This window comes from Oncorhynchus kisutch, linkage group LG10 (assembly GCF_002021735.2).
Source record: "Oncorhynchus kisutch isolate 150728-3 linkage group LG10, Okis_V2, whole genome shotgun sequence".
Lineage (NCBI taxonomy): Eukaryota > Metazoa > Chordata > Actinopteri > Salmoniformes > Salmonidae > Oncorhynchus > Oncorhynchus kisutch.
The window spans coordinates 61894131-61910674 of record NC_034183.2 but is presented as its reverse complement, the minus strand read 5'-3'; the positions used below and the strand labels follow the sequence as shown (position 1 = coordinate 61910674).

The window sequence follows — 16544 nt, the reverse complement described above, 5'->3', positions numbered from 1 at the left end:
TTTATTTTCAGTGATTTCAGTAATTCTTCGAATATAGGCATTCGTTAGTTAAATAAAAACAAATATGATTACATCCTCAATGTTAAATATTATTGCTATTTACCTATTCTTGATTTTAAGCTATATTGCATTATTTACCAGGTATTCAAACATTAACCAAATAGTAAATGTACATGTTAGCTACTGTTTGAAATATGTTTATAAGGATTTCTATACATATTATTTGTATGTATTCACAGTGCGTGCTCTGTATGAAGATAGTCTGTGAGACAGTGAGTTCACTTGGCTGGCAGATATGAAGAGGAACAAGCAGATCGACATTAAGGGTGCTCTAGCCCTCGCCAGCACCGCTTCCTGTATTCTTGTGCCAGAGCCTGCATCCTCCCCTTCCTCACCCTGTACCTCAGATACCTGGGCCTCACTCCCTCCATGATGGGCCTTCTCATGAGCACCAAGCATCTCATCTCCCTGGTCTGGAGCCCTCTGGCCAGCTTTCTGTCCAAACACTACAACAAGAGGAGGGCAGTGATTACAGGGTCTCTGGTCTGTTCAGCAGGGGCAGCCCTCATCCTCCTGCTTATCCCATCCACAGGCGTCGAGACGCTGACCAGTCACTGCAACATCTCTCACCTCAGTGTGAGCTCCACTGAAGAGCTGAGTGACTATGTGCGTGTTGTTGGCAGTGTAATGTCTACCACCCACACTACCATTGTGTCCCAGTCAGCAACACATGAATCTTCACCTACAGAGACAACCATTGACACTGTCTTCCGCTGTTTCAATGAGCAAAGCCACAACCTACACATTTCAGCTGCAACATTCCAACAATGTGACTTCTCAGTGGTCACAAGTGAATGTATCTGTGGCCAACCACAGTAAAGGAGGGAAGAGAAATGTCTTAGAGTCCCACCACGGTGCCTCCAAGACTTCACCCACAGTGAGGAGGGTTAGCAGGTTAGCAGAAAAGGAGAAGCAGAGGGAGAAGGATGAGGCCCGCTTAGAGTTCCTGGGCAGCCTCAAAGTTATGGACGTCCAGCACCAGCTCTTCTTCATGCTCCTCATCGTGGTGTCGATATGGGAGCTGATGGCCGCCCCTCTGGAATGGACAGTGGACGATGGGCTCTATGAGTATTTGGATTTTGTGGATGCGTCTGATCGCTATAGTAGTACAGGGGTGTGGGGGTTGCTTGGGGCTGTGTGTGGGGTGAGTGGTGCAGGACTGCTGGTGAGCCACCTGGACTGCCTCATTGGCTCACACACACCCAGGGAAGCTGTCCACTTCTACTCCTATGCAGCTGTGACAACCCTGGCCGTGCCTGTGGTGGCCTTCCTGCCCCTCTACCTAAACAAGAAGCGTAGTCGCTCCCCTGGGCTCTTCAAAGCTTTACAGCTGGTGCGAGGGGACCTCTGTGCCCTGCTGTGTGCTGCCACTGCCTTCCTAATGGGGCTGGCGGGGTCTGAGGTGGATGACTTACTGCTGTGGCAGATGCAGGAACATGGGAGCAGCGAGCTGCACATGGGCCTCTCTTTAGCCGTAGCGTTGCTCTCCCGGGCCGCCTTCCCTCTGCTGAGTGGCCGGGTGTCGAAGCTCCTGAGCCCAGGCAGGGTGCTGCTGGTTGGGACGGTCTGCCTGGCCCTGCAGTGCCTTTACTACTCCTTACTGTGGGGCCCATGGGCTGCAATACCTGTCCAGGTGCTGAGCTGCTTCAGCAGTGGCGCCCTCTGGTGGGCAGTGCAAGTGCAGTGCGAGGACGTGACCACGCCGGGCACAGAGAGGAGCGTGAGGAGGGTCTACCAGGCCCTCTCTCTGGACCTGGGGGCAGGGCTGGGCAGCATGGCCAGGGGGTTTGTTGTCCACAGGTTTGGGGTATCTGTGCTATTCAGAGGGGTAGCGGTGATGCTGCTCCTGTGGTGCCTGTTTCTACCCCTGCTCCAGTGGAAAGCCCCACCCCAACGCAGGATCAACTACTCCCGCCTCCTCGCTTCTGACACCAGTGAAGTGAGCGAATCCGAGTCGGAGCAGGAGACAGACTGGCTGGAGAAAGCCATGGAGGATGACGAGCAATAATAACATGGGTTGGAGTATAAATCATTAGACCTAAGGAACAATATGCAACATAATGGAAGGATGACAGTATCAATTCTGCTCCTGGAGGATTCCACCACCACTTACAGACATGTCACTCTTAATTTAGTCTGCCTTCTTGCTGCTCCACAAACTGCTAAGTGAATCTGTCGCAGGCTGGTTTAATTGAAAACCCAGTATTGCTTTTTAATTCTCTTTACTGCAGATTTATTCATTTAGTGCTAATGCTCTAGCACTCCCCACCTGCCCAGAAGGCGTTTAGCCTTCTTCAGTTAAACTAAACACATGGACTGCAAGCCTCACTATTGCACTGGTGGTAGATCCACTGTGAATGCAGAGTGATGATGAACTGTAATTTGCATAAGTTATCAAGAAACTCTGGATAGCAAATAACGGAGAAGAATTAGGTGTGGGCAGGTGACTCTGCGAGTGCTTATGAGTGTTACTATGGTCCACGTTAGGCAGCTTTACTGTCTGTAATATAAGGCCTCTTGAGTGCAGGTGTGGTCTTTGGGCGAGACAAAACCCTGGACTAACAGACTCCTCCTGTATGTGTGGTTTAGCCTGCTCTCACATGACAATGATACTTACTGTCTTGAGTCCACTGTGAAAATGTTATGTTTTGTTCACCTGTAGTAGAACTCACCCCTTGGGTCAGTTTCCTAACTAAACATGAAGTGCCTCTTGTGTGGGGGAAGTATTAGAAGCTATCTGTGGTTGGTTGCTGAACTTGTAGGTTAGATGGTGTTTGCTAAACCTGTATTTCAAAGGATGTTTGCCAAACTTGCCACAGGTGACATGGCCCATTTTGACCTGACTGTTATTTCAGCATATCCGCCAGAGACACTAATATAGTTTAGCACCTCTCCCTGAAACCTTTGTCTAATTTACAGTGCTTGGAGTGGATATAACAGTACATTACATACAGTGGTTGGAGTGGATATAACAGTACATTACATACAGTGGTTGGAGTGGATATAACAGTACATTACATACAGTGGTTGGAGTGGATATAACAGTACATTACATACAGTGGTTGGAGTGGATATAACAGTACATTACATACAGTGGTTGGAGTGGATATAACAGTACATTACATACAGTGGTTGGAGTGGATATAACAGTACATTACATACAGTGGTTGGAGTGGATATAACAGTACATTACATACAGTGGTTGGAGTGGATATAACAGTACATTACATACAGTGGTTGGAGTGGATATAACAGTACATTACATACAGTGGTTGGAGTGGATATAACAGTACATTACATACAGTGGTTGGAGTGGATATAACAGTACATTACATACAGTGGTTGGAGTGGATATAACAGTACATTACATACAGTGGTTGGAGTGGATATAACAGTACATTACATACAGTGGTTGGAGTGGATATAACAGTACATTACATACAGTGGTTGGAGTGGATATAACAGTACATTACATACAGTGGTTGGAGTGGATATAACAGTACATTACATACAGTGGTTGGAGTGGATATAACAGTACATTACATACAGTGGTTGGAGTGGATATAACAGTACATTACATACAGTGGTTGATATACATGTCCAATGACTAGTAGTATATCAATAAAGTATTAGTATTATTGGGCCTTGAAGACATTCTCAAATATTGATGACTGGCATTACAATACCTTTTGTTTATCTGATGTTTATAGTTACATTGTAAGTCAATGCAGTGGACAGTATATGTCAATACCTCACAACAGCATAGTGTCAAACATCAGAAAATGTCTTGTAGTGTTTTTAAAGAACACAAGCAGGAAACCCAATGCCTGTTGTGTCAATATCAATACACCTCTTAATGTAACAAAGCAAAGGTCAGCAGTATGTGGAACTCCTCTTGAATCTTTGTATTTGGCCTTGTCTGTCATGACTCATGCCTGTGGAGAACAGTCAGTTGAGTGAAAAGGAGCTGTCAGCCTGAGCAGGTGCCGGACCGTGGTCCTCCTGTTCATGTCCACCTCATTCTGTTGACTTACTCACGCACTATCCTGACCATATCAGCCAGAGATTTTTTTTTAAAGGGGGGGGGGGGGGGTGACTTGTCACCTCATAAAATTGACTGAACTCTTTTGTATTTTTTATCTGTCTGTGTACTGTAGACCTATAGGATACTGCTCTCTACTGATGACTTTAGTCTGAAGTCCCTGTGTGTACACAGCTGCTGGATCAGTTTATAGGGTAAGTGATGTTGCCCTGGGCTTGGAGTGCTTCCACCTACTGGCCAGAGGCAGCACCTGCTACCAGCACATTCTCTCCAGACCAGACAGAGCTGGCTGACAGCCCCATTCAGTGAACACCGATGAGGCTTCCAATACAGCAGCAGCATCTGCTCCCTCCTCACCAGTCAGTCCTCAAGGGCCCTGCAGGATGAAATCATGTCAGCTCCAGCATAAACTCAATCCGGCATGGAAAATGAATGGTGGAAGCTGATATCACATGTGAATGTTATTCATTCTTTCATTTTTTTGAGGTGGGGGAATATTGATCCCCTCCTAACCTTACCTTTGCAAGTCACAAGGTGGCGCTTCACGTTCAACTTCAGTCATTTGACTCGAGCTGTGTCCGTGGTGCTGAAATCACACTGTATTCTGCAAATACATAGCCGACGTTCAACATGTATTCTCCACGTGGTGATGGTGTTTCCTTATGGCAACGTAAATAAATAGGCTGCGCCGTGTAATTACATTTTCAAATAGGCTAAAGTAGGCTAAGGGTATTTATCTGCTACTGATTTATCATCATCAAGCCTGAAGTCGTTCAAACCGAAGAAATGGAAAAGGAGCGAAAATCCTCCAAACAATATGGGTCTTTGGAACGAAGCAAATTGGATGGAAAAGATGATAAGAAGGGTGAGCCTTTGAAAAATGCTTAATTGTATACAGTACATAGCATAGAAAGTTGTATATATGCGGGCTGCCTTTTTATCTATTCTACTGTGAGTTTGTTTTGCATGAGGATAAATTGAGTTTGATAGAACGTGGTGCTGAAATCTTAACGTTTAAGTCTATTTTCTTTACAAAAATCCAATATGTTTTGTGATTTGGAGACTTTATGAAGATTATATTTGATACTCAAAATGAGCTCCAAGTATACATTGAATACTTGCAGTAATTCAGATGAGATGCACTTGTTGTCATATTCTTAATGGCTATAAGGCTCAACATCTTACTCTGGTCCATGTGCTGATCATAAAATGAAACACTTGACTGGGTTAAGGACACTCATTGGTGAGTGGAATGGAGTAGTGATCTGATATTCTTGTGTAATGTCTGATTTTATTATTCTGTACTAGTAGAATCATTACATGAACATAGACCATGGATACTGTCACTGCATTTAGGAGTGAAAGCCATAACGGGAAGACATATAGATAGATCGATTCGATCTGAGAGTGAGAATTATTTTCTGAAAAGAGAACTTGGTGCAACAAGGCATAGAACAGAGCGTGCAGGAGGCAGGGAGTACACTTTAAAATGACATCTGAAGGCTGGGGGCAGCAAGGCGAACTAAAGAGCGACTTTGCTTGGAATTAGTAGGCAAAATGATGGAAATTCAGTGTGTTTGAACTGAGGTTGAGGAAGTCTTTGTTTTACTTCCTCTTAGTGTTTTCGGTATGCAGAGGGGCTCAGTAGAGTGGACTGGTATCCTAAAAGAAGACGTGAAACTGCTGTTCTGACTCATTGTGTTACTCTGTCTGTACAGGTGCAGTGTGAGGATATGACTCACCTTTGCCTCTAGCTGTGACTCTTCACAGGCGACACAGGGAGAGACAGTGATGAGTCTCTAAAAAGGTGAACAGGAATGGAGTATAGCCAGCCACACAGAGCCCTGGTAAAGCTCTGGTAATCCAAAATGACATTTTGAAATCCAATTGTGAGGAGCAATTTTCACAATAGGGGCAGAATATTGCCTCCGGGGAAAGGCACACACAGCAGGCAACCCACGATCAAAACACAGACGTCAAGCTTGAACTGAAGATTTCTTCAAAATGCGTAATTAGTGAAATCCATTGGGGGAAAAAACTAGCAGGAGCTGCTAAAACGTAAATGATGATATGTGTGTGTTAGATGGCATTAGCCTTGTTATCCCTGGTGATTTGGCCTCTGTTTTCACCTAATGTTGTCTTTTCTGACAAGGTGAAGTAATTAAGAGCCAATTGCAGCATTGTTGGAGGAGTCATAACTGGTCTGTGAGGAGGCTGCAGGATGAACAGCAATGATGCATTACTGGGCTTTCAGTGGGCTGCAGGATTTACATAGTGGTGAGGAGTCTACCTGGGCGCCTGGAGGTCAGAGGGAGTTGTTGACTCTTCAGGGCAGTTCACTATGGGAGGTGTCCTGAGTTGTCTCATTAAACTAATGTTAACTAAAAACACAATAGCATTGGATCAGAAAAGCCCCTCTGTAACAATAGACTAAAGAAGGACATCTCAGCCTTTTAATCCAAAACTGAGATCCGAGTCATTTGTCATCATCAAGCTGCCTCAAATTCCCCTCACCATCATGCTCAGTTCTTTCACTCATCCCCAGCCAGTGTAGCGCAAGTCTGTAGAGCTTTACACTGAGCAATGGATGGTTTATTCCAATTATCCAACCCATCGTCTGTTGTAGGATGGAGCATTTCTAGACCAAATGAAGAAAAATCTACATGATTATCAGTTATTGTAAACTAGTCCTAATTCCAAATGATTTATTGTTGTAGTTGCCCAATATACGTTCATGCACCAGTTAGTGTATGCATTGTTTACATATGTATAGTGTTTGACAGTTCTAAGCCACTGCAGGTTGAGATGACTATAATGGAGATTATATTCAGTGCATCATATCATCTTGGGAAACTAGGATCTCCTCACGGATAGCAATCACAGCGCTTCACAGACTATGACCAATGAAACAGACCGGCCCCCTCCTGGCACCACTGCCAAATTAGGAAATGTTAATGAGACTGCACGAGTCTACTCAACTGATGACCTTAACCAGTTCATTCTAGATGCTAGAAATGTACTAGTTCATGGGTGCTCAGCATCTCTTTCCTACTTTAATTGTCACTGATTCGGTCTTCTTTCTCATTGTCTGAGATTATTTCTCATTGTGCATGAAACTCAGACATGTATCAATATCCTGAATTCAACTGTTTAGCGAGAGCTGCCGTCATGCCATCCCAATCTCAGCACCACTGAGTCTCTGCCCAGCCTGGCAGTGTGCCACTCAGAAAGGCACGTTCCCTCCATGCTGTCCCACTGGGGGAGGAAATCCAGGAAGCGTGCTGCACACATGCTGTAATTAAGGCAGGCTGAAGACACACACTCACCACCATGCACACACCCACCCACCCACCACTTATGTTGCTGCCATACTTTTTACTATTGTTGTTGTTATTATTATTATTATTTATCCTGGTACCAGTCACTTTCTCATAATCTCTGCCTACATGTACATATCTACCTCAATACTCCAGTATCCCTGTACATTGTACATTTGGTGCTGGCACTGACCCTGTATATAGCTTATTTATTTTTTCTCATGTTTTGTTTTAGTTTTTTCTTAGTTATACTATTTTGATATTGAATACTTCACTGTTGGGTAGGGTTTGCAAGTTAAGCATTTCACTGTACTTGTGCATGTGACAAATGAAACTTCTATGACACGATCATGTTGTGCTAGGATAGGTGGCGCGAGCAGAATAAGCAGTCATTTGTTCCCATTTTTGTGCTGATGCACAGTACTATGTCAATGTAGCAGTAGAATAACTTGCTAATACACAAAATGACCAAAAGTATGTGGACACCTGCTGGTCGAACATCTCATTCCATTCCATCTCATTAATATGGAGTTGGTCCCCCTTTGCTGCTATAACAGCCTCCACTCTTCTGGGAAGGCTTTCCACTAGATGTTGGAACACTGTTGCAGGGACTTGCTTCCATTCAGCCACAAGAGCATTAGTGAGGTCGAGCACTGATTTTTGGCTGATTAGGCCTGTTTGATGGGGTTGAGGTCAGGGCTCTGTGTAGGCCAGTCAAGTTCTTCCACACCTCAACAAACCATTTCTGTATGGACATCGCTCTGAAACAGGAAAGGGCCTTCCTCAAACTGTTGCCATAAAGTTGAAAGCACAGAATCATTGATAATGTCATTGTATGCTGTAGCATTAAGATTTCCCTTCACTGGAACTAAGGGGCTTAGCTGAACCATGAAAAACAGCCACAGACACATTATTACTCCTCCACCAAAGTTTACAGTTGGAACTATGCATTGGAGCAGGTAGCGTTCTCCTGGCATCTGCCAAACCCAGTTTTGTCCGTCAGACTGCCAGATGGGGAAACGTGATTCATCACTTCCGAGAACTCGTTTCCACTGCTCCAGAGTCCAATGGCAGCGAGCTTTACACCACTCCAGCCGATGCTTGGCATTGCGCATGGTGATCTTAGGCTTGTGTGCGGCTGCTCAGCCATGAAACCCCATATCATGAAGATCCCAACGAACAGTTATTGTGCTGACGTTGCTTCCAGAGGCAGTTTGGAACTCGGTAGTGTGTGCTGCAACCGAGGACAGACGATTTCTGCGCGTTATGAGCTTCAGCACTCGCCGGTCCCGTTCTGTGAGCCTGTGTGGCCTACCACTTCGCGGCTGAGGCGTTGTTGCTCCTAGACGTTTCCACTTCACAATAACAGCACTTACAGTTGACCGGAGCAGCTCTAGCAGGGCAGAAATATGACGAGCTGACTTGTTGGAAAAGTGGCATCCTATGACGGTGCCACGTTGTAAGTCACTGAGCTCTTCAGTATGGGCCATTCTACTGCCAATGTTTGTCTATGGAGATTCTATGGCTGTGTGCTCGATTTTATACACCTGTCAGCAGTGGGTGTGGCTGAAATAACCTAATCCGCTCATTTGAAGGGGTGTCCACATACTTTTTTATATACAGTGTATCTTTGTTTTCTTGTTTCCCTTCCAGCAGAGGAAGACATTGTCTCAATGGCGGACTCCACCATCACAATAGATCACATCGAAGGGGAGCTTTTCAGAATCGAGCGGATACGTGATGTTCTAGTACGGAGGGAATCAGAACTAAGATACATGTGAGCATTTTTATAAATAACTATCCAATCACACCAACACTCAGTTTCGGACTCTTTTGGTGATTTATCAACGCCCTCTAGTATGGGTAGAAGAACAGGATACACATGTTGGGCCTTTTCAGTCACACATAACATCCATGCCCTGGCTCCTTGTGGAATGGGTTGTGGTTGAACTGTAGCAGATTTTCACAGGGCTCATTAGGGTTGATCTCCTCGGACTTGGTGACGCTCCACATATGACAGGATCTAGCGATTGTGCATGAAGGCGAATACTGTGTAGAGGACAGCAGCCTGCTGTTCTATTAGTCTACCAGCTCAGATCGTACACTGCACATGGACTTTGTTCTAAGAACAAACGGTTTTATACTCCTCTCTTTCCGATCCCCTTGGCTGTAATGTTTCCTCTTCATTATTGTGACATATGCAGGGGAAAGAGGGGAGAGACACAGAGAAAAGATAATGATGCTGGGTATGGGGAGGTCCAGTTGCTGGGGAGATGTGCACCGATGCGTACAGTAGCCTACATTCTCACTGTTCCTCCTCAAGACCTTAACTTTCTGGGTTGGAGCTTACATATAAGAAACCCTCGAAGTAAAACATCCTATGGGATTTCTGTGAGAATCAGTATGATTACTGAACACTAACCCTGCTCTACACTAACAATAATCACTATTGGCCAGGTAAACAACCGCACTTCCGCTCACCATTAAGTAGATGAGCACAGCGGCACAGAGAGCTTTTCTCACTTCTTACTGTATCTGTGATTCCTCGTCTTTCATCTCCAGGGACAGGAGCATATTGACGCCAGTCGCTGCAGCTCTCAAGGTCTTTTCAAGGCTGACCACAGCTCTAACAGAGAGAAACTGAACAGTGATAGCATAATACCGTTGTTCATGTGGAAAGGTAATTACTGTTAGGTTTCTGATGTGTAAAGTAGCTTTTTTCCTTATCTACTTAGGTGGAAGTGAAATTAAAAACGAACAACATGACATGGTTTACTTATGGAATTAAATGAGAACTCTCATTTGCATGCAGTGCATTAGGTGTATGCAGTTCAGTGTGTATTCTTTAATGCTGTAGGCACCACAAGGTGCTTTATTGTGAACGTGTAATGTCGGGATGCAGCTTCAGACACAATGACAGGGCAACACAAAGGGAATCCATATTAAAGCACGTACACAATTTCCATGCAAATAAATAAGCTGTGATGCAGGTACTGTATTCATCACTCCTATGAAGTGGCTTGAAAATAATAACACATTTCCTGTGTTTAAAGGGCTTGGGGCATGTTTATCTAGGAGTTCATTTTCCTCTTATTGTCTGATGGAAAAGCCCAGTTATCCAGAGCCTCAGTGTCTGACCAGTATTGTTTACTTAAACCTCCCTACCTGAGTCAATTAGTGAAATGAGATATGATGCAGCTGCAGCTCAGATAGATGGGGAGTGACTCATTCTCAGAGGCCCTGTGGTATCAGAGTTAATTCAGCTAATAAACCCTCAGCCAACAATAATTTCAGTCCACCTGGGAAGAGGAGAAAGCTAATTTAGTTCGCCATTTCCACTGAAGTGGTTTCTGTCTGTAGGATAGGCTAATATGGTTATTGCTATCATGTCTATGTTTACCAATCTGAAATGGGAAATCGCTTAAATTCTATAGCGTTACATTCTACTATGTATTTGTCCATTTAAATGTACTATGTTCGAATCGCTTGTGGAGTCACAAAATGGTATTTTTAAATAAAAGTCATTATCTCTACACTCATCTAGAGTATCTCTCCCAGTCTCCTAGCTCTGCCTGTCAGGCAGTTTTTTCAGTCGGCAGCAATTATTTTTTAATCGCCATAATTCGCTGTTGTTATATTGACCACGTTCTAATGGAGGAGTCATTGCAGAAGCTGAGAGCTTTAGGAAAGTTATGCCTCAGTAGACAGGACAACTCCAGGGTTGTCTGGCACATTGTGGTCCCAGGGGAAGGGTGATCACATCAGAAGGTCCTCTATGTCACAACCCTTATTACTGCCCAGCAGGATCTGTCTGACTGTAGTGACTGTCTGTCCTTAAGTGTTAACCCTAGTGTGGGGTTATACATGCAAGCCACAGTGTCTTCAGAGAGACCACTCAACACTGGAGCCAGCATCATTGTATCTTTAAGACTACAATCTCTCCGTCCTCTGTATTGAAGCATTCTGTATGGGCTTCAATTGTTCTGTCAATAAGAGCAATTAGGATTGATTCCTGAGTGTCAGACTAAGTGTAGTACAGGGAGAAGAACAGCCACTGTATTGACAGTCGATACGTGACAGGATCCGATTCTCACCTAGTCCTGGTTTCTCATCCTCTGGGTCATACTATACGGCTGTGAAGAAAGATTGCCTTTGAAGTATATCAATGTGGTTTATGATTGCGAATTAAATAGATTCCTCAATTTTTTTCCCCCTCAGGATGGACGACATTCAGCTTTGCAAGGAAATCACACGGCTGAAAAAAGAACTTCAGAAGCTGGTGTCTGTTTCAGGTAGGCTACCATACACTCTTAGAAAAAAGTGTTCCAAAAAGGTTATTTGACTGTTCCCTTAATAAGAGAACCCTTTTTGGTTCCAGGTAGAACCCTTTTTGGTTCCAGGTAGAAGCCTTTTTGGTTCCAGGTATAACCGTTTTGATTTCCAAGTAGAACCCTCTGTGGAAAAGGTTCTACATGGAACACAAAAGGGTTATTATACCTGTGACCAAAAGGGTTCTATCTGGAACCAAAAAGGTTTCTTCAAACCCTTTTGGATTCTAGATGGCATCTTTTTTATGTGAGGTGACTCTCTCTCTGTGTGAGGTGAGGTGTCCAATTCATATTATAGAGAGCACACACTCGCTGTGCCAGAAAATGAGGGAATATCTGCATCAAAAGGGCTTATGGTCCAGCTAGTGCTCTAGGAAAACTAATAATAAAATATTTGCAGGACAGACAAGCAGAAGATTTGGAGCACAACGTCCTCATTATCTCAGCTTATCATTTCAATGTTTCAGCCCCAGCCTCTCTCTGAATGATCTCACATTTGGTAGGTTAGATCCAGTGGTAATGCTATCCACGCCACTTTCTCAGTATTATAACAGGAACACCATGCACAGTCATCTGGTGGTTACAGATCCATCAGCCTAAGATTCATTTGCCTGGTTCTTAATCTTGAACTGGAGCTGTATCAATGCTTAATGATTCCTAACATCTATGATTACTATATGAACTGTCTGTGACTGCTGTATGACCACTCCATGACTATACTGTCTGTATGACTCCAGACACAGACAAATCCAACGAGGACCGGCAGAGGGAGGAGGAGTTGCTGCAGCAGATCCACAAGCTGGTGGAGACCAGGGACTTCCTGGTGGATGACGTGGAGTTTGAGAGGCTCAGGTGAGTGCTGCCATGATCTTAAAGGCAAGGAGGGTTGGGCCATCATGTTCTTAAAGGCAAGGGCTACCGTAACTATCCATGTTGCCGAAGTAGCATCTAGTGACTATTAATATTGGTGACACAGTCATTGTCACCTCTGAGCCATACTGTATCTGAGCCAGTTGGGGAACATTCTTCCATGTCGCTGTCAATATGAATTAAACCCACGCGATCGATCTGTTGAGGTGGATTTAAAAGGGTATTTTTCACTTCTGTGGTTTATAGAGTATTGTATTCTCTCTAGAGGCTGGGCTGAGCGTTGTGTGTTGCTCAGTGTATATTTAGTGTAAATGACAGTGAGTCACACGGAGGAAGCAAGCCCCTTCCACATTGCATTTGTTTACAGCGCTAAATTAGCTGTCTTGCATGTCAGGCATCCCTGCTTCTGACTACAAGTCTGAGTGACACTTGACAGCTCTCAGAAAGGTGGGGGATACGTGGGAAGCAGATACTTAATAATTTACAGTAAAGTGATGTTGACAGTAGAAAATCATGAAGAGAGAATGATATATTGTTAAAGTGAGTTCACACCATCCACACATATGAACAAATGTCAAAGGTGTTCTTTTATGCCTATGTCTCTATCCAGTTGTTTGGTTGGTTATTTGTTTATTTTGTGTGTGTGTGTGTGTGTGTGTGTGTGTGTGTGTGTGTGTGTGTGTGTGTGTGTGTGTGTGTGTGTGTGTGTGTGTGTGTGTGTGTGTGTGTGTGTGTGTGTGTGTGTGTGTGTGTGTGTGTGTGTGTGTGCTTATGTATGACTGTGTTTTATGGCAACAGGGGCTGTGAAAGATATAGGAAGATTTTACCCTTTGTTAACTGTGCTCATACCACTAAATCTCCTTCAACAGGGAGAGAGAGGAGGACAAAGAAATGGCTGATTTCTTGCAGTCTAAATTCCCAAAGACCTCAAAGAAAAAAGGTATGTGCAAATGTGTTACCATAGTGCTGTGTAGTCAAGGTTCAAATATGAAACTTCCTTATGTGCAGTTAGTCCAAGACGCATTGAATGAACCAAGTTAAAATATGATAACATTAACAATGCTGATGAGGATGATAATGATGTCTCTTTTTTTCCCAGACATCACAGAGGACCGAAGGATGACCTCCAAAGCCCAGCAGACTTCATCCACTCCCTTCGTCACCAAAACTGGTCTCACCCTTCTGAAGGAGTGTTGCGGCTTCACATGCTCTGTCATGTAGACTCCCTGCCCTGTGGAGAGACGGAAACACGTTGTTGGTTTCTGGATGGGGTTATTTGTGTTGAGTGGGCAGACAGAGCTCTCATACTTCGACTATAACCCTAAACATATGTACAGTGACGGTTGGGACTGTGTTCCCATCAATTAATTTATTGCTGGGTCATTGCACCAATTTAGTGCATTTTGAGAAGTGTAAAAAAAAAACTTTAGATTTCAGCAAATTTTTACATTCTGTAATATATATATGTCATATATATGACTGAGTCAAATAGGCTATATATATGTCATATATATGACTGCGTCAAATAGGCTATATATATGTCATATATATGACTGAGTCAAATAGGCTATATATATGTCATATATATGACTGAGTCAAATAGGCTATAGATATGTCATATATATGACTGAGTCAAATAGGCTATATATATGTCATATATATGACTGAGTCAAATAGGCTATATATATGTCATATATATGACTGAGTCAAATAGGCTATATATATGTCATATATATGACTGAGTCAAATAGGCTATATATATGTCATATATATGACTGAGTCAAATAGGCTATAGATATGTCATATGTATGACTCAGTCAAATAGGCTATATATATGTCATATATATGACTGAGTCAAATAGGCTATATATATGTCATATATATGACTGAGTCAAATAGGCTATATATATGTCATATATATGACTGAGTCAAATAGGCTATAGATATGTCATATGTATGACTGAGTCAAATAGGCTATAGATATGTCATATATATGACTGAGTCAAATAGGCTATATATATGTCATATATATGACTGAGTCAAATAGGCTATAGATATGTCATATATATGACTGAGTCAAATAGGCTATATATATGTCATATATATGACTGAGTCAAATAGGCTATATATATGTCATATATATGACTGAGTCAAATAGGCTATATATATGTCATATATATGACTGAGTCAAATAGGCTATAGATATGTCATATATATGACTGAGTCAAATAGGCTATATATATGTCATATATATGACTGAGTCAAATAGGCTATATATATGTCATATATATGACTGAGTCAAATAGGCTATAGATATGTCATATGTATGACTGAGTCAAATAGGCTATATATATGTCATATATATGACTGAGTCAAATAGGCTATATATATGTCATATATATGACTGAGTCAAATAGGCTATAGATATGTCATATATATATGACTTGACTCAGCCAAGTCCATAAATCAACACATATCTTCTTCATCGCCATGGTCAAAATAAGTATTCTGGTCTGTGACCATGTTTCAATTAACAAACAGAGGTACTATCCTTTGGACAGAGTGAAAATGACAATGGAACGTTTCCATTCTGATACATTCTTTTAATCTGTAGCAAATGTGGGTCAGCTCCTGGAAATGACTATCTGGCCACCCTTGGATGGTTGGTGTATATTTGTGGACGTACAAATGAGGAAAGCTGTCTGTAAAACCTGTAGTGTGATTTGACACGGTGAGTAACTACGTTTAAAAGCTCTGCAGCTGGAGAGTCATTGAGCACCAGGTTAATGGCAATTATCTTATTCAAATGGACCCTGTCCAATTAAAGTAATTAGACAGTATTATGTGTTGCTATGACTGCAATTATCTCTCTTTAATGCATTAGAGCTTGACACTTCATTCCCATGGGCATTGTCTACACAGCTATGACTAGCAAACCTCACTCTGTCTCTTGGTGACATTTTACATGGTCACGACTAACTATGACACTGCGTAACCTTGCTAAAGGCCACTGCTTGCTTGACTTCCATGCCAGGTGAAAAAGGAGCTAAAATAGATCCTCCTCTCGGCTCCTTGGTATCTCCCCTCTGGACTAGCTGCTTTACTTTGGTACCTACCCTGTCATTAGCTGTGTCTGATTCCTGGAAAGTCACCAGCATTACATTCAGCTCTCTGCTTTCACAATTCTAATATTGTTTCAATTTCAGTTTCAAATGCCATGATTTGCTTTTTTTGTTCCCCTTGACCTTCTATTACGCTGATTGGTCTGACAGGGATTGCTGTTGTTGCCAATTTGCGATACTTGTAATTTTTTTGTGACAGTAGAGATAAATGTGTGATAGTAAAAACCATGTACTGTGAATGTGGCTTTGACAAATATCTCAGAGTATCAAGGACAACTTTCCAAGCATAATGGAGATCAGAATGTCTCCCCTTTGAATGAGATAATATGCCTTGAAATACACTGTCTGCTGCTTATTCTATTACAAAACAGTCTTTAACCTGACATCTATCAATGTGCGCAGTCTGCTCAATGTAACAGCTCATTCACAATGCTCTGTATGTTTATGTTTCATTCTCTACAATGGTTTAATCCAAACTGACTGGCACATTATCTGGGTGGAGAACTGAACATTTATTTTCACATTTATGATCCTAATTGCCATGGGAGTTGATTGTGATTAGGCTACTTGTAATAATTTGTGGCTTAGAATGTCAGAACTTCTGGTTGTACATATTGTATCGGTTTAGCGTGCTTGTCTGATTAAAGAGTTGCAATGTAGGTTTATTCTCCATTATTAATACTTATTATTAAATAACTGTTTCAATCTGGACAGTATTACCACCAAACCAGGTAAAAGCTTGTGCACGGATATTGTAAGCTGGTTATAAGGAGCTAAATTGATTCATTTCAAGATCATGTACATC

General features: G+C 42.6%; 2 protein-coding genes across 3 annotated transcripts; both read left to right on the top strand.

The window, feature by feature from the left end:
- Positions 1 to 261: 261 nt before the first annotated feature.
- Positions 262 to 3664, top strand: LOC109897373 (major facilitator superfamily domain-containing protein 6-like). The gene has a single exon (XM_020491884.2). It carries the CDS (start codon positions 731 to 733, stop codon positions 2066 to 2068), a length of 1338 nt encoding a protein of 445 aa, XP_020347473.2. The 5' UTR covers positions 262 to 730; the 3' UTR covers positions 2069 to 3664.
- Positions 3665 to 4701: 1037 nt separating this feature from the next.
- LOC109897372 (bMERB domain-containing protein 1-like) lies at positions 4702 to 16398 on the top strand. 2 transcript variants are annotated; one of them, XM_031834570.1, is made up of 6 exons: positions 4702 to 4967; positions 9073 to 9196; positions 11638 to 11711; positions 12485 to 12599; positions 13487 to 13557; positions 13717 to 16398. In XM_031834570.1, exons 1-6 carry the CDS (start codon positions 4889 to 4891, stop codon positions 13836 to 13838), a joined length of 585 nt encoding a protein of 194 aa, XP_031690430.1. In that variant the 5' UTR covers positions 4702 to 4888; the 3' UTR covers positions 13839 to 16398. The 2 variants fall into 2 exon arrangements, with proteins under 2 accessions (XP_031690430.1, XP_031690431.1); XM_031834571.1 differs by having other exon boundaries at positions 4726 to 4967; positions 9076 to 9196.
- Positions 16399 to 16544: the final 146 nt, after the last annotated feature.

Bases quoted from the DNA above. Each gene is read 5' to 3' on its own strand.
- LOC109897373 (XM_020491884.2), top strand. From the start codon at position 731: ATGAATCTTCACCTACAGAGACAACCATTGACACTGTCTTCCGCTGTT.
- LOC109897372 (XM_031834570.1), top strand. From the start codon at position 4,889: ATGGAAAAGGAGCGAAAATCCTCCAAACAATATGGGTCTTTGGAACGA. The intron at 4,968-9,072 runs GTGAGCCTTTGA...TTTCCCTTCCAG, and splicing joins TGGAAAAGATGATAAGAAGG to CAGAGGAAGACATTGTCTCA. The intron at 11,712-12,484 runs GTAGGCTACCAT...GTATGACTCCAG, and splicing joins GAAGCTGGTGTCTGTTTCAG to ACACAGACAAATCCAACGAG.